This window comes from Bacillus rossius, chromosome 1, assembly GCF_032445375.1.
Source record: "Bacillus rossius redtenbacheri isolate Brsri chromosome 1, Brsri_v3, whole genome shotgun sequence".
NCBI lineage: Eukaryota > Metazoa > Arthropoda > Insecta > Phasmatodea > Bacillidae > Bacillus > Bacillus rossius.
Genome location: NC_086330.1, coordinates 74,475,818 through 74,495,271, shown reverse-complemented (window position 1 = coordinate 74,495,271; position 19,454 = coordinate 74,475,818). Strand labels below are relative to the sequence as shown.

Sequence of the window (19,454 nt, the reverse complement as noted above, 5' to 3'; positions counted from 1 at the left end):
GCTTTCGTCTTCACTTGATTCACTTTCTTCTGGTTCATAGTCTTTATCAATGTCACTGTCATCGCCACTCATATTACTGTCACTATTCTCCTTAGTTATGTAATGTGGTACATCAGACATAGAACTAGCTGGTTTGCCATGGTTTTGTATGTTTTCTGATTCCCAACTTTCTTCATGGCCTGAAACACAAAAACAATTCACGCATTTAATGTATACTAAATATTATCCTCTACTCCATACCTTAAACACAAGAGCTACATTAATACGTTACCTATTTCGTCAGTAGGCTCAGAAACATCTCGTTCATCAAGGTTATGTACTCTCTTTATTGGCAAAATTTCTTCAAGAACTGAAACACGATAATTATTCACGCAATTAATGTATTATAAATATAACCTTCCCCCACACCTCAGACACAACAGCAAGGTACATTAATAAATCACATGTTTAGCCAGTTGTCACAATAACATTGCGTAAACATTGCGTTCGTCTAAGTTATAAGCTCTGTTTTTGTCCGAATTTCTTTATTAACTGAAACACAATAACAATTCACACGATTAATGTATGTTAGATACTATCCTCCACGCGATATAAATTAGACACAACTACATTAATAAGTTACCTTTTTCGTCAGTAGAAACAGAAACGTTTGGTTCATCTAGGTTATGTGCTCTTTTTTTGGTCCGAATTTCTTCATTAACTAGAACACAAAACATATTCGTGTAGTTAATGTAGGTATGCTAGAAATTATCCCCCCCTCTCATCATGTAAGATACAACAGCATTAACTAGTTACCTGTTTTTTTTTGCCTTCTGTTAATGACTTCTTGGCAAGTTTCAGTATCTTCATTGATCTTGTAGACATCTTCAATATTATTAACTGTACTTTTCAAATTGTCCTATGTCATTGCAATGAAATAAACAGTATAACAACAGAACATTATACAAGCCTGAAGTGTTGAGTAGATCTTACATATCCATAGAGTTTGAAGCTATGCATAGAGAGTGGAATAGTCCATTCATATTGCAATACATAGAAGTTAATTCGTGTGAGTTTTTAATAAGTTGGATAATCTGATGCCATATTGAGTTTTAAATCTTTCTACCACTGTTTTATTTTTAATTGTTTGTATGTTTTTTCCAATCTACTTAAAGCTAACAAAAAAAATTGTCCCAGTGAAAAAACATGTTTACATTAAATTCAGCTGTATAATTTGGCGATATTTCTGTTTTTTTTTTTTTAGTTTGGCAAAGATAGTATAAGTTGACTTGCACTCTTATTTCAGTTTGGCATAAATAGCATAAGTTGACTTGTACTACTATTTCACTTTGGCACGGATAGTATAAGTTGACTTATACTGTTTTTCTCAAACTGTATACACGTCAATTGACTTATACTCCTGAGATCAAAAGCAACACATTAGACGTTTTGCAGTGCTGACTTATACTACTTAGACCACATGTGCGGAACCTTCCTATGAGTAGCCTGCTGACTTATCTCATTTTCCCCAAAACGTGACTTATACTCTTTTTCCCTGGCACCCTAGATATATTACCGCGAAACAAAATTACACTAGAGGCCGTTCAGGCCAGAGGTTATGATAAACAGAAAATAGAGGCCATCTAGGTTATAAATTAGGTTACGTGCCACGTGGTTCAAGTAAATGTGGCCACCGATATTCCTCAGCCCTTAATAACTTAAATAAAGACATCGTGCATGATTCACTGCAATTAGTGGCTCTGTGCAGGCGAAATGGAAATAGGTCTTAAAGACAATGCCTGCTAGGTTAGCGCCTGGGTTTGGTTTTATGTACCCGCGATCAGAATGCAAAAGTTTACAAAATATTAATTAAGAAGCCATTACGTGAAAGAGGCCATGTGGAGCTGGCCGAGAGGCCAAATAAACGAGGATATACACATTAATGCCATGCATGAAGTTAGATCAGACGAGTCAATGGCGATGGCTGCGCGGCGAGACATGCTTCTGGCCACGGAACAAAACAAAGTGAGAACTGTCTCAATGGAAGATGACCTTTACCAGAGCTGGTTCTGGTGGAGACGTGTTTCAAACCAAGGTTAGGTCGAGGCCACGTTGAATAAAATAATTTTAATGGTTTAGAGTTTAATAAATCGCATTTATATGCTGACTGACAAGTGGTTCCCTTTAATTATTATGCGTCTGTGTTACAAAGCACAAATAACCTATGATCGATTCTCGCTCGGGCAATAATCTATACACTCGTTGTACCATGTTTTCCGCCAGTCGCACATCGGAAACGCCCTGCCGGGGCGACGTTGAAGCATAATGATTTAGGAGAGTAGAGGGATCACCATGTGTGTCTAAAATAACACCCATCTCTCTCCAAGTGACTTTCATGTTCATCGATAATCCATGTCACATTGTATTAAAGTGATTGTATGTTGAATTGTCTTATTGCTTTTAAGTGAACCTCCTCTACAGCCATAGGTTAAGTTGAGAATATGACTACTAATAGGATAACAATTTGCAATGCTCAGGTTTTGGGCGCTCGATATGGCGATGATGGGAGGGGGATTATATATAAAGTAGAGAGTCAGAAAACTATAGGCTCTTAGGTGGTTTTTCGTCAAAATGTTTGATAGAATTATAAACCTTCAGTATCAAATTACATTGTGTACTTTGAATATTTTTTGTTTGTATTATTGTTCAGGTGAATTATTGAATATTTAGTTTTAACGATAAAGTGGATTATTGATGTGTGCATTTTCATTTCTGATGTACATCCATATTTTATTCACTCGAGAAGAAACTAAAGTAACCCTGAGTGTCTCGTGCAGGGTAAGGGCGGCGGCAGCAAGCTGGGCTCGGGCGAGGGCAAGCAGGTGTTCCGCCCCGAAGGTGGAGAGGAGGAGAGGGAGTCCTGGGACAGCAAGCTCACCTTCCTGCTGGCCACGGTGGGCTATGCTGTGGGGCTCGGCAACGTCTGGAGGTTCCCCTACCTCGCGCAGAAGAATGGTGGTGGTGAGTGCATTCTTAGTCGCAAAGACTAACGACTGACTGTCTTCTGTGCATGCCATGTTATCACGACTTTTCCAGCTACTGTTAAGTATTACATTTTCATTGGTACTTTATTCTCACACTACTAAACAAACACCTTAATTTAACTCACCAAATAAAAATGTGTAATTTGATGCACTATATATTTAATGTGCCAGTAATGATTTATCAAATAATTAATGCACTGAAAATCAGTCAAACAAAAATATGAGCTTTAATAATCTTAAAATCGTTGTAACTTCTCGACAGTAGTATGATTTGATATGTTCGGGCACATGTTAATATTATGGGACTATGGCTTGGTGGCTTACTCAGTTGTGGTTTATCAATCCACAGAAAACGGCCATGTTCGGGCGTGCCCACCACTCGTTCAAGACCAAGGTGGCCATCTTGAACGATGACACATCCGACATCTTTGAAAAAATAATTTTTGAATATCTGTAATTATTTAGCTAGAAATTCTTAAAAGTTATAAAAATCCTTTAAATAATTCTCTGATTAATATAATTATTGATTATATTGATTTTCGTCCTTCGATCCTTCACTGATCCAAAACAAATATTCATTTAAAAATATTATTTCAATAAATATGGCGAGTAATCTAAAAAACAACTGCTTAAATTCCTCATCCACCAGCCGTCAGCCAACCACCGATGCCATATTGATAGCCATATTGGAAATTAAATTTATTTACCTAGAAAATCGGGAAAAAATCCAAAAATAAACAAAAAATTCGTTGGTTAAAATAATGATTAAATTGATTGGTATCCGTCCTTATAACTAACCTTAATTGATGCAAAAAGTTAATTAAAACAAAATTACTAAAAAAGACTGGTTCGAGAAATAAAACAAAAAATCACAAATAAAAATTTATATTGTAATTTTAACAAGAATAAAATAAAACAAGCAAATTACTAGCATTTCTCGATTATAGCAATCTTTTTGGAAGGCTAATCATGTCCTTTGCATGCCTTGACTTCTGTTTTCACGACATATCTACATAACAGACGATTAACTAGGCACGTCCAATCAGTGTCCAATCACATCCATTTGGTTGTCTAAGAACGTCAGATAGTTTGGAAAAACACATCAGTTGGTTAGTCAGGCTAACTCGTCAATTTGTTGGCAAGGCACGCCCAGTCGGTAGCAAGACACATCAATTCAGTAGCCAGGAACGTACTTCTAGTAGGTGGTAAGATGCATACAGTTGGAATGTCTATTGTCCATTTATCATCTAGGCATGTCCAATTAGTGACCGGGCACGACCAGTTGTTGGCTAAACACATCATGTTGATAGCAAGGTCCATACAGTCGGTGGCCAGGCATGTCTATTCAGTGGCCAGGTAACGCATGTCCAGTAGGCATGTACATTAGGGTCACACCTCAAAATTTGCATCAATACTCCCCCAGGCAGGTAATTCCGTTAGGGCATAGTCCTGGTTAGGAGAAAGATGGGTCTTTTACATGCCAGACACTGTTACTAGAGCCTAACATGGGTTCCTAGAACCGGGAAATAGATTCGCCATTTCCAATCGCGGCATTTTACTGGAGAGCGCCCGGCTAGGTCGAGAGGTTGAGGAGACCCATCCCAACTTCGGCCCCACCGAAACACCCCCAGCTCCGCCGTCCACCCCCAGACCTTCAACAGAGCCAGCCCCCTCTGAGGGATCTGAGTAGCAACGACACAGAACCATACCTCTCACATCCCTGGGACCCCTCGGTCACCCAGTTACTCGTGATCCAGCTGAGGCCTATCCAACCTCTACTAGCTCAGCAGGCTAGTAACCGAGCTTAAGTAGCTCAACACTTCCACTCGTCAACAGGGCGAGGACCCTTCGGAGTGTTCTCCAAGCATAAGAGGACCACTACCACCACGTTTCCTACTCCAATCCTGATCCTGAGCCATTAGAGGAAATCTCAGCAGGGAACTATCACAGTAAAGGATCAGTCCCATGGCACCCTTCATCTTCAGGTATAGTGCTTTCCCAAGCAGCCTCATAGTGGGAGAGCACCCCCTAATCCGGACTTGGATGTCCTTGGGTACTTCAATATCAGCATATCCCCCGCCCGAAGGTTACAGCTTTGCCAGAGCCCGGGTGCCCGGACAGGGAGCGATACCCCGCCATGCTACCGCCCTTCGCTATTCCATATGCATCCTGGATTCTTCACGTTGAATCCAATGCTTTGAGACACCACCTAGGGTTTGGGGGTCCAAAACCCCCCGGTGGACTTTCTGCAGGAGCAAGTCGTAGTCACCTGCCCACAGCTTACTAATCCACCAGAATTCCCGTTCCGACGTATCGAGGAAGTCTGAGGAGTGGGCACCCCCGGCATTTCCCATATTTGTTTAAACACTGGCGCCACGAGAAGGCTATGGGTTGCCGTAAGCGGGAGAGGCTATATATTCGCATCGCACGCCATTTTTGGATCTTGCTGAGAGCTTCACTCAGATACTAGAGCCGACTACAACTCCGACACTTCATAGGTCCGCTCTTCATCCCACAAGGTTGACGGGAAACCCTGTGGGACGCAAGACCCTTAAGCCAGTCCAGTAGGCAGCAAGCCGCATCCAGTTGGTGGCCAGTCTAGTCTAGTAGGTGGCAAGGCACAACCATTCGGTGGTAAGGCATAAATATTCAGTAGCCAGGCACATAATCGGCTGCTAGGGACATTCAGCTTTTGGCCGACATGTCCAGTTATCATAGGCATGTAAAGTCAGCGACCAGGCACGTCCAGTTGTTAGCTAAAACATCAATTTGGTGGAAAGATACGTCCAGTTGGTGGCCAGGCATGTATTAGGTGGTCAGGTACGTCCAGTAGGTGACAAGGTGCGCCCAGTCGGTGGTCAAGTATGTCTATTCAGTAGCCAGGCACGTAATCGGTAGTCAGGTACATTCAGTTTGTGGCCGACATGTCCAGTCAACGATCAGACACGACTATTTGTCTGCTAGACACATCAAGATGGTGGCAAGGTACGCCCAGTCGGTGGCTAGGCACATCTGTTAGGTGGATAGGACTGCGCTTTCAGTAAGTGGCAAGTCACAGCCAGTAGGTATTCGGTGGTCAGGCAAATCCAGCAAGTGGTAAGACGAAAACCACATGGTAGCTAGGCATATCTATTAAGTAGCCAGGAATGTAATTGAAGGTCAAATACATTCATTTTGTGGCCAGTATGTCCATTTATCAGTTAGGCATGTACAAACAGCGACCAGACATAAACAGTTGTTGGCTAGACACATCAAGTTGGTGTTAAGGTACGTCCAGTCAGTGGCCAGACATGTTTATTCAGTGACCAGGTACACACGTCAAGTAGGTAGCAAGATGCATATAGTCTGCAGCTAGGCATGTACATATATATTCAGTAGACAATTACGTAATCAGCAGCCAGGTACATTCAGTTTATTGCCGAAATGTCCAGTGTCCAGTCAGCGACCAGGTGAGACCAGGTACGACCAGTGTTTGGCTAGAACCATCAAGTTGGTGGCAAGGATCGTCAGTCGGTGGTCAGACACGTCAATTCAGTGGCCAGGAACGCACGACCAGTAAGATGGCGAGGCGCATCTAATTGGTGGTTAGGAACTTCCAGTCTTTGGTTAGGCTAACACGATCTGTTGGTGGCCAGGCACATGCAGTTGTTGTTTAGCACCTCCAGTCGGTGGCCAGGTACGTCAGATAGGTTGAACAGACATATTTGTTGGTTGGTCAGACTAACGAGACACATCCATTCGGTAGACACACACGTCCAGTTGTTGGTTAGACACCTCCATTCTGTAGCCAGCCACATCAGATAGGTTGGACAGACATGTCCATTCGGTGGTCCGGCATATACAGTTAGTAGCCAAGAGGTGTAATATTTCGATACTTGTTATACCTTTCAAACAAGTCATGTACAGTGTCAGATGTATAGGGCAAGTGTCTCGGAATCAAGTGGTATTTTCCATCGATACTCTGCGAACATTTTTAATAGGCCATGTTCAATGTCAGGCTTATATACCAGGTATCTCTGAACCACGAGGCCAATCATGTAAAGAAATATTACACCTCTGGCTACTGACTGTGTGTGCCTGACCACCAAATGGACATGTCTGTCCAACCTATCCCGACGTGGTTGGCCACGGAATTGAGGTGTCTAGCCGACAAATTGATGCGGCTGGCCACCAATTGGATATGTCTTGTTAGTCTGACCAACCAACTGATGTGTCCATCCAACCTATCTGACGTTCTTGGACACAGACGGGAGGTGTCTAAACAACATCTATACTGTATGTACCTGGCCACCAAAAAATCGTGTTAGCCTGAACACAGACTGAAACCTCTAACAGGACTTGTATAGACAACAAAATGAAGGTGTCTGACAACTAAATACATGCCTGACTATTGAATATACATGCCTGGCAACCGACTGGATATGCATTGACACCTACTGTACGTGCCTGACATCGTTAAAATGCCTGGTCACCAACTGGATGCGCCTTGCCGCCTACTGGACGTGCGTTACTGGTCACTAATATACGTGCCTGGCACCAACAGATCGTGTAGCCTGACCACAGACTGGAAGTTCCTAACCAACAAATGAACGTGCCTTGCCACCTACTGATTGTGCCTGAACACTAAATATGTGTCTACCAATGAATAGACATGCCAGGCTACAGGATGGGCGAGCCTTGCCACCTATTGGTCGTGCCTGTCGATGAATTGACATGCCTAACTACAGAATGGGCGCGCCTGGCCACCTACTGGATGCGCCTGACCGCCGAATACATGACTGGCTACCTACTGGATGCTCTTGCCATCTACTGGATGTGACTGACCATCGAAACGTACCGGTCCAACAACTGGCTGTGTATAGCCAACAACGGGTCGTGCCTGGTCGCTGACTGATCATCTCTAGCTGATAACTGGACATGTAGGCCATGAACTCAATGAACCTGTCTGCTGATTACGTGCCTGGCTACTGAATATGTACATCCTTAGATACCAACTGGATGAGTTTTCCACCTACTGGACATGCGTTCTTGGTTACTGAATAGACAGGCCTGGCCACCGACTAGAAGTATCATGCCACCAATTTGATGTGTCTTGTAAACAGTTGGAAGTGTCTGGTCGCTGACTGGACATGCCTTGCTGATCACAAACTGAATGTACCTGGCCGCCGATTATGAGCCTGGCCATCGAATGGGCGTACGTAGCCTCCTACTGGATGTGCTTGACCGCCGAATACGTGTCTGTTCACCAACTGGATGCGACTTGCCACCTACAGGACGTGCTGCGTTCTTGTCCACTGAATAGATGTGCTTGGCCACAGACTGGTAGTACCTTGCTATTAACTTGATGTGTCTAGCCAAAAACTGATCGTGTCGGGTAGCTGATTGGACTTGCCTAGCTTTAAACTAGACATGTTGTCTACAAATTGAATGTATCTGACCGCCGATTACTTATCTGGCTACTGAATATACATGCCTAACTACCAACGGGATGCGTCTTGCTATGCAATGGACTTGCGTTTCTGGCTATTTAATAGAGTGTCTGGCTACCGACTGAGCGTACCTAGCCATAAACTTGACATGTTAGCCTGATCAACCGACTGATGTGTTTGTCCAACTAATCTGACTTTCCTAGACAACCAACTGGTTGTGACTGGGCACCGACTGGATGTGCCTGGCCACTGTTTGGACGTGCCAGTTTAATCGTCTGTCATTTAGATATGGCCTGAAAACAGATTGCAAGACATGCTTGCTTGCTTCGGTTTCTAAAAATTAGCAGGACTCGAGATATGCTAGTATTTTTTTTGTTCTTATTGAAACTACACAATACATTTTTATTTGTAATTTTGTTGTTTTATTTCTCGAAACAGTCACTTCTTTTTAGTAGTTTTGATTTAATTATGTATTTTTTTGCATATAGTAAGAAACAAAATAATGACGGATATTAATCGTTTTTATCATTATTTAAAAAACGATTTTTTGATGATATTTGGAATTTGTCTCGACTTTTTAGGTTAATAAATTGAATTTCCAAGATGGCTATCAAGATGGCATTGGTAGCTTACTGATGGCTGGTGGATGAGGCATTTAAGCATTTTTTAAAGATTTATAACTATATTTTATTGAAATTTTTTTTGGCCTGAAAAAAGATATTTTTTTGCATCAGTCAAGGATCGAAACAAATACAAAAATCAATATAATCAATAATAATTATATACACAAGCATTTTTTTTGAGGATTTTTAGAATTTTTTTCTGAATTTCTAGCTAAATAATTACAGATTTTCAGAAATATTGGACTGCAAGATGGCAGATGTGGCGTCATCTAAGATGGCCACCTAGGTCCTGATCATAGTCAACGAGCGGCTGACACGCCCGAACACGGCTGATTCCTAACGATTGGTAAGCTACAACTGAGTAAGCCACCGAGCCATAGTCCCATAAGAATAACATTGTCCCCGAACATACTAAATCATACTACTCTCATCCACTGCAATGTTTTTTTTATATTCTGTTTTGACAAATACTGGTTTAGTTTCAAGGGCGCCGTCTGCCTGGGCACAAATACGGTGCGCAGAGCTTCAGGGAAAACGCTGCGATTTCCAAACTACTCAAAATATACGAGTGGTCTATTTACGAAAAACATTTAAGAATTCGCTGAGGGTCCAAAAGTATGTTTTGATTCCGGATTAAATTTTTAAATTGTATTTTTAGAAGTGTTAAATAGCTCAAAAGGGGTGTGTTCGAAGTAATTTTTAGGCGTAAAATAACCGGTACACGTCCTTGAAAGCACTTAAAGGGAATTGCATTACGCCTTTAACTTTATATCTATGCCATATAATATTACAGTCACCACTCAAATACACAGCTGTTCTTTGGACGACGAGAAGACTGCGCATCAGTTCACAGCCTTACGCTTTGAGGTGACACCGCGCTAGAAGCACCAGCGAGTTTCGCGCTCATTATTCCGCTCATTAACACACATACACCCCGCTTAGACGGGCCCCTTAAGGAATCAAATGTGTTACTGCGCAGCTTGTGTTCTGAGTTGTGTGGAAAAGTGCAACCTGTTATCTCAACGGTAAAAGCATCTAGTTGGTGAACCAAGTGTTTTGGGCTCGATTTCCGATCAGATCGTGGATTTTTATTTTTGGCAAAATTTACTTCTGGGTTCAGGACTGGGTGTTGTGCAGTCCCTTCTTCTAGCTACTGGGAAACACAATGTCAAACCACGCAAAGTCAAATCAGCCTGGGAAACCGGTAAATCCATGGTAGGGGATACAGCATTCACACACGGCGCGTGCTGACCAATGTGAGACCCCGACACTAACAGCCTACCTGTCTACAGCAAATTTCAAACATGTCAGCCATTGTCTAGGTGCTAGTTATTTGTATGTTTCTAGTGGATGTTGCTATAGGTCCGTTTCAGTGCTAAATTTTTAGTTCATCACCTTACACGCTTCGATACAATTTTTTGTTTCGCTACCCACTGCATGTCCACTGTGTTCCCCTTCCGATGTCCACCGAGGCACGTGGACAGCTGGAATGTGTTCACAGGCGCCTTCCTGATCCCCTACTTCGTGATGCTGGCCATCGAGGGCATCCCCATCTTCTACCTGGAGCTGGCGATCGGCCAGCGGCTGCGCAAGGGCGCCATCGGCGTGTGGAACCAGGTGTCGCCCTACCTGGGCGGCATCGGCATCAGCAGCGCCGTCGTGTCCTTCAACGTGGCGCTCTACTACAACACGATCATCGCGTGGTGCCTCTTCTACTTCGTGCAGGTGTGGCGTGCCTCGCAGGGCATCATTCACATCATTTATAACAATGCCAATCATGATCCCCTGCCGGACGAGTTTATACTCCCCACTAGAGGCAGAATGGATGTGCGTGGCCACCTGGCCCTGGGAAATGGATACACCATTCTATCGCGACCGGAGGTGTTTATGCAAAGACCTGATACAAGAGGCTGGGGCAACCCATCTTATTATCATTGCAACCATCTCCCTTATCCCATTCAGCATACCTGTGGTTGACTCAAATGAGAACCCCATCCTATCCGTTTATCACATCTCTAAGACCCCTCAGAAAACCCAAAGTGCCTGAGATCTTACCGAGCCCTATCCACCTCTACTAGCTTTCCAGGCTACATGCAGTCGATACAGTGGCGAAGCGTGGGCGAGGCAAAAATCTACTGTGCCTACAAACATGTGACAAAGCCACTTAACCAGTAAGGATCAAGTATGTAAGCTGGAAAAACCCAATGGAAAACCGACATATTGTTTCATGTAAACATAACCATAACTAAACATAACCTGTACATTAAAATAGCATTTTAAATTTTTAACTTCATCTCATTTTCGCAATCAGAAAATATATCCACCGAAACACAACATTGGTAAAAACAAGTTGTGTACCACTGGGAAATATCTTAAATTCCATACTTGGACTCAAATATTACAAACAACCTATGTATAAAAAACTGCTTTTTGCTTACACTGGTGACATATATCGTGGCATGTTTCCCATAAACCCAAACGTGCTATATATATTTGTGTTTATTATATATATCTATATATATCAGTGTGAATTTTTGAAAGTTTCACGTCTTATACAATACAAATTGTAATGACACAATTAATTTTTTTAATGTGACGTTTCAATCATAATGATTGGTAAAACTATAGATAGTGTTTTCTCCTAAAATAGTAATTAAATCAATTTTAACAAAATAATTCTTGAAATTGACATATCATTTTTAAGTAAGCTCGAAAAGGGTGACATGAAATAACAGAATGAAAAATAATCTCAAATAAATTAAACTGAATTTAATGATAAACATTTTCTTTATCATATTACGAGAACAACGTACAGTACCTTGCATCAATGTTCAAGTACAATTCACCATTAGAAAATATGAACAAATACATTTTTGGTTCAAATATAGTTAAGTTTGTTACTAACGATCCTAACCGTTGCTCAATTCTATCAGCTCAAGAGAAACTAATTAAATCCGATAATTCTTCAAAATGTCATATTCAAAATAATGACTTAGTAGGAAATTTAATTCACTACCAAATATATGCAAGTACAGGAATTGATCTCAGTGTTTTAAGAGCTAGACCTCTATGATTAAATAACTTTAAATTCATGATTAAATTAAACTCAAAAAGTGAGTAAATAAAATGTGTGAGAAACTCTAAGATCATAAAGTCAAATCTTTAAGTCTTTACATGCAACGGTTTGAATAACAGTATTAGAGTTTAAACAATATCAACAAATCAAACACACATCCTTTAATAACTATATATTAAACTATTCACATTTGTAGAAAAGCTTCTTGCTGCAAGGATGGTTCAGATGGTTCAATACAGACTGTTCTTTTTCTAATTTTTTTTTGTTTATTCACCTCGACCAAACTTCAATTTTCACATCAAACAAAATCAAAAGTTATGCTTTGCTTGAAACGGTTTTCTTTAAATAACCACATAGTTATAAATTATTTTGAACCACTTTATTAAAATCACAGATTTAAAACATGTATTCAACTAGTCAAAATAAACTAAACAAATCCTTGAAAATAAACAATCATGTATAGGTAACATTAAATTTCATATTTCATAGAGAAAAATATTTTTCTATGTAGCATATATATATATATATATATATATATATATATATATGCACTCTACTATTGACTTAACACTTTTTACGATTCAACCACAGCAATAGTCTGTGATCAGTTTCACAATTTCATCGATTAGGAGCTATAAGACATATGATCTGATGGTTTCTTTTGATTGGCTGAATTTTCGCAACTAAAATGCTCTTGTGTTCCCTGCTGTAAATATAAACATATATTTTCATGTATTTTTAGTAATTTTGTTACAGAATTACAAAACATAATATAAAAATTTGAATACATAAAAATAAAATAAATTTTTTTTACACCCAAATAAACTTCTAGTGTGTTATTTTCGTATTGTTTTATTTTCAGAGTTTTCAGTCAGAACTGCCATGGGCGAAGTGTCCAAATGTTTATTTTGAAAACGGATCATATGCAGTGGAGCCAGAGTGTGTGGTGAGTTTTTAATAACTAAACAAATATATGTTGGCTCTACAAAATGCTTCAAAATAATTAGATCAATGTATTTTAATAAAATAATTTTAATATCAGTAAGATGAAACCAAGAACAGAGAAGTGATGTAAAAATTGGCAGGCGAAATATGTTCAAGAACCACATTTAGCGTTAGTAAAATTGATTAAATATCTAATAACAATACTGTTCGCATTCTTAATTTAAAATTTTAAAAAGTGTATCTTAGTGAAAATTATTATGTTATATTGTTCACTTTAAACACAGTACCATCCATCCGATCAAGTTATACTTCATTCTCAGTATAAAATGCTTTTGGGTATTACTGACAAGTGCATTCCTGCATATAACTTTTTGCAATTTTAGTCAGTTTTCAGAGTGACCTCAGGCAGAATTATTTGCTAAGTCAATTGTGACGCAGACTTGTTTCAAGCCTTGTGCCAACATTTATGATTCGCCAAAGATTGTTGCATAAGATTGAGCTTCATTCAGGCAAATTTTTTAAATCGAAAACACGAATGAAAGTATAATTCAAGTTCGGCACAGCAAGCTCTGTGGGCTCACAAGGAGTCAGTCGGCTCGACTCGAGCCAGGCGCGCGTGTCAATGGGGGCTGGGACCCGCGTGCGCAGGCCAGCACGCCCACGCAGTACTTCTGGTACCGCACCACGCTCATGGTCTCCGAGGACATCGGCTCCCCCATCGCCTTCAACTGGAAGATCGCACTGGCACTCGTCATCGCCTGGGTGCTCGTCTACATGTGCATGATCAAGGGCATAGCGTCGTCGGGCAAGGTAAGCTGGTGTCTTTGAGACACTAACTACTACATGACATTCAACCTCCAGGCCGCTCAATGACAGCTTAGCAACTAAACGACAGAGTTACGATTTTGTTTGTGACAAAATGGCTAAACAAATATTTTAACTTTTTTCAGATAACGTGATGATTATGAGTTAAACTAGAGTTAAATCATAAAATTACTATTAAATTAATGAGCCATATTTGTTACGACTAACGCCCTGAATGTCCATACATTAAATGCAGCACTAGTGATACATCTGATGTGAAAAAAAATGTTATGTCTTTAATGGAGACAATTCCTAGCCATGACAGACATGCAGGTTGTTAATGGTAATACAAACATTTCCATGAAGTAACTAAACAGCAATGGAAACCCACTTATAAAGCTCCCCACATTACATAACACATCTCATTCCACCCTCCCCCTCAGGACTCCAGTGAATGCAATATCATAAAGTCAAAAGCGCATTTAATTTGAGAGAGATATTAAGTATTGTTACCTCCAGTCCGGAAGGGCGGGAGGACAAGGGTTAGAATCTCAGAAAGTGGTTCTAAAGTTCGTGAAACAAAAGCGCTTTTATTAACAAAACTTGTAATAACATCACATCCTTCAATACACGCATGATCAGATATGACAACCTTCTGATTTCTTATTTTGATGATTACAGCAAGTTTCCATTAGGTCTGTGAACAGAAAAATATAATTAACAATATTGGATCACATATATATTTTACACACATTTAATTAACGGCTTGTTATAAAGCAAACAGCAAATTATATTAGCAGAACTGCGTAACAGTATTGTTTACTCGAAATCAAAACATGCAAACCATTGCCAAAATGAACCTCTTCTAACACAGCTTCGATCCGCCTCCCAACACAATCCAAGTCTTCTATTCTCATCTCGGTTTCATCCATTAGCTAAATTACTTCTGCAATGTCGGCTGCACTTCACCAATTACTTGTCAGCTGTTTGGAGTTTAGAAAAAAATAAAGTTTAATTATAGTGTAATGCATGGTTAAAACATTTTGTAAATATATTAAGAACAAAATGCACCATAAAAACTGATCATATTTGATAGCTTCAATAATATTTGTTTAGCTCATTATAAAATCTTACATCTTACCGTACCCTTTTCCTGGTTTGGTTTTCTTTACTCGGAGTATAAAGGCATTGTTTCCTTTTGAGCCCGAAGCTGTTACAAATATTAATAACAATATTCTTCATGAATGAATACAAGTAAACATAGTATGATTTTATAAATAAAAAATACAAATAATCAAGTAACACAGACTAAATTTTTAATTGATTATTCTAGAAAATACATTCACAAAAAATGGAATTATCCGTTTATTTAACAATGTCAGAACAAAAAAAAATTATAATTTGGGCTGAAATCATGGGAAGTGTCTTGGAGACACAAGAAAAGAGGAAGACACGAGCACACTTACAAGAACTGGTAGCCAAGATGGTCGAGACATCCAACAGCTGTTGGCCACACTACGTGCTGTATAAAGCTGCGCACATCTGACACCTCCCTACTTACCCCGCCTTGAAGCCCAGCGCTTCTCTGCACAAGCCACTACCACAACAGTACCTGACACCAGCAGGAAAATGTGATTAAAACCTTTCATTGTCCCTATAATCTCGGCCAGTCTACGAAATAGCACGGGCCGTTCTTCTCCTGTGACTTCTGGTATACAGGAAGTTAATAGTACACTAACTGTAAATCTCTAGTATACCGAATGTTGGTGGTATACTAAAAGTCTATTTATAGCATACAAAATGTTTATGGTATACTAACAGTACATTTCTAGTATACAATATGTTAATGGTATACTAACAGTACATTGATAGACTACAGAATTTTAATGTTATACTAACAGTACATAAAAAAAAATAACTGTCATTGTGATTAATCCAATTAAGTTTATGTAAAAAGGAATATGATTGTTCATGCTTGGTCAAACTGTTATAAGAGAAGCGTTCTTTGAATGGTTCTTGCAACGAGGGATATTGATTAAAATGTTATTTCGGACATACGTCATTGCCGTTTATCTTGTAAGTTATAAGAAAACCTCAATAACGGACATAACATATGAATATAAAAAGAAATGAACATGCAAACACACAGTAAACAAGCCAAAATCAGCCGATGTACAAAAATTTAAACATAAACAGCTCAGAAAATTCCATGGAAGGAATTAGTCACAATTATAACATCAGAGACGGGTGCGGCGGCAAACAACGAGACAATAGCAACAATGACAGTAAATAAACGCAAAAATGACATTGAGCAACACAGTGACAAAAGTACTAACCCAAAGATAATATTAAACAGATAATTTGGACAACACAGAGACGCACAGGCGAAATCAGTTGATGTGACAAAACAGGTACTATTCTGGACACCGCAACGACGATAACTGTGATATTATTTCGTTAAAACATAAACTTCTTAAGCTACTGCGAAAATGTTTGAAGCCTTATAGTTGTATGTATCAGGTATCGGACGTAGTGTTTGCTACCGGGAAGACATGTCTCGCCGGTGTTGTTTCAGGTGGTGTACAAGATGGCCACTTTGTTGCAGGTGGTGTACGTGACTGCCACATTCCCGTACATCGTGCTCATCATATTCTTCTTCAGGGGAGTGACCCTGAAGGGCATGTCGGACGGCCTGCTGCACCTCTTCACGCCCAAGGTCAGGGCGCCCGCGCCCGGACGGGAGAGTTCTCGTCTCCCAGGGCCACCTGTCTGGGGCAATAAGGGCTTTGGGCTCTGCCCATAACATCTGGACATCCTAATGTTGGGCCTGGCTGTGAATAGCATTTAATAAACTTTATAAGGTTTCAGAATACCTCCTTAAATAACTTTTTTGCCTAATGGATACTTTAATAATAGAGGATCTTGAAAGATGTCAGTAATCTTGTCGACATTCCGAACAGCTGCAAGGATTCTCACAGCCTCTCGTCAAATCTCGAGACGCTCGGTTGCTTTAATGCACCCTTGTGGCCTTCGAGGGGATAGTGGTGCTATTTTTTTTTAGGAAAAACATGACGATAGGCTGTTTCTTAGTCAGTCGACTACTGTCTAAGACTTCGTTATGTAGATTTATGACTGTCAAATGACTACTTTTATTTGTAAAAATATATAAATGCCTAAAAATAAGTGTGGAAAGTTTGTAAATGCAAAACAATTATTGCCTATATATATATATATATATATATATATATATATATATATATATAGTAACACACCAGGTCATATTATCGTCAAAAGAATTCGGAAATGCTTTCACTCCTAGTTTCTCTTTGAATTCGGCCTTGAAATTTAAGGATCCTTTCATTAAGGCTGTATTGTAAGGGGGACTTCCTTACTATGTGGAAACACCAAATTAACCTATATGTATGTCTATGTGTCTGTTTTTTTTAATGATATGACAAACCTTTGCTGCTTGCAACGTTGCATTATAAAAATATAGGCTGCTGCTGGAAGTCCCATCGATGACGAGGCACTTGAATGCTTGTACTTATGGGGTCCTCAAATAAAAAAACATGTGTCAAGTATTTTTTAATACTTTCTTCAACTTGCATTATAATGTATCCTACCCTGATAAACTATGGAGATTTCATATTAAAACTCAAAGCCTATCATGGCGTATAGAATCGCCTATTAGGTTTCTTGATATTCTAGTATCTAATCTAAAACAAAAGTAAAAGTTTAATAAATCTCGACTATGATTATGGTATCAGGCCGTTTGGTCTGGTATGAACTCCTGACTCATGGACTAATGGTCCTGAGTTCAATTCCATGCAGGTTCATTCCAACCCGGGGCCAAACGTGCCGTAAATTGCCATGACACTATGGGTTTTTCTCGGTGATCTCCAATCCTCAAACATCCCTCCTCCCTATAGTTGATTCCGTCGCTTCTCCATCCTCATACCTTCTTTACTCATCGTATGTAATGACTCTGACATAGACGAGATGTTGTCACTTACCCTCATGTTGACAAAGGGTAGTGACTTTCCGAACGACTTGCTAGGATTCAAACGTGGCATCACTAACATTCCAGATAAAAATAATTGAACAAATTAAACTCAATTTGCCACATTTACCACAGCTGCTCATATTAATAAAGGTCGCGAAAACCAACCCCCCCCCCCTTCAAAAAATATCAGAAAAAGTATCAACACAATACTCACTAATATTTCCGTGAGTGTTAGCTGGAATTAAAAAAAACCATCGTTAACTTGCGGGCGCATTTAATGCGAGTAAATCTCCAAATCAAGACAAATGCATATCTTTTCCCGTGGCTGCATGGCTCGTAGTTGGGTTCAGCTTTAAAAATGTCACAACTTGAATATACCAAACTACATACTCAAATTAAACACCTATATATATATATATATATATATATATATATATATATATATATATATATATTACGATCGTCATAAATCACTAAATGACCGCGTGCACGGCTCTCCAAGAAAAAAGTGTAGCATGCTATATGTTATCAAATGACCTCCTAAACAAATGAATTAATTAACATCAAAAGGTAGAAGTTATTTAAAACAATAAAAAAATTCTATAATATATTTGTGTGTCTCAAAATTTGTACGACGTAACTTTTTTATTGTTAAAAAAAGTCCTAAATTCACTTTATCGGTGTGGGCTGCAATAAAACAAGTTCAAAATGTGTGCTAGCTAGGCCAATTTAAAAAAGGTAAAATATCATTTGTTTATGCTTCGCACTTTACTGGGGCTGACGACACAGTTACTCACTCTCCGAGACAATTTTTTCTGAATAAATATGTCGCAGTGAAACTCACATTAACTTCAGGGCGTAATATCGATGTAAAATTCTTGCGAAATTCTTATAGGGACTGGACCGAGACTTCCTAGCGTGTCTGAAGTGCAGGCCGTCGATGATGCATCAGACAGGGTCGTAAAATCGCTCCAAGCAATTTTATCTGCAGAAGTGCCCGGCAATGCCTTGCCAACAATGACGAATCTCGGAGCGTGACTTAATACCAGGTCACTAACGACGAAAACCGCAGTCGTTACAAGCAAGCTTGGGATTCGTAAAATCGCTTAGATGTCAGGTAGCACGCCCGTTAAAATAATGCTTCGTTCGCTCGTAAATTTATCGTTTTGTTTTCTGCCATAAACACATAAAAGCACTCCAGATCGCGACAGTTCGCATTACACTCCCGATAGATTCCTTGTACATTTGCGGGCCGTCCTAGTCACGTGATCTCGTCACACGAGGTCCGCGTCCGACCGGCGACTGTCTTCCTGCCGCGGGCCACGCCCACCGCGCTGTTCGCGCGCAAAGACGTTACTCGCTGCTTTAGTTCCTTAACAACACACCACGCCCAACAAGTCTGTTTTACGGTGCACTTAAAATAAAATACAAAAATACATAAAACTTATACAGTAAATAATAATTTAAATTAAAATCAAATCAAAGTCTCAGAGTTTATGGTTTGTTTTGGAACTAAACACTCGTGTTGCCAACCTGACAGGTTCTTACGAT

General features: G+C 39.8%; 1 protein-coding gene across 1 annotated transcript in view; it reads left to right on the top strand.

The window, feature by feature from the left end:
• The window catches only part of LOC134530064 (sodium-dependent neutral amino acid transporter B(0)AT3), a 40,825-nt gene that overhangs the window by 9,693 nt on the left and 11,678 nt on the right, over positions 1-19,454 (top strand). Inside the window, exons 2-6 of the mRNA XM_063364655.1 lie at positions 2,823-3,000; positions 10,577-10,800; positions 13,014-13,097; positions 13,745-13,906; positions 16,506-16,616. Of these exons, the coding sequence (XP_063220725.1) occupies positions 2,823-3,000; positions 10,577-10,800; positions 13,014-13,097; positions 13,745-13,906; positions 16,506-16,616 (759 nt within the window). The remainder of the gene's footprint in view (positions 1-2,822; positions 3,001-10,576; positions 10,801-13,013; positions 13,098-13,744; positions 13,907-16,505; positions 16,617-19,454) is intronic.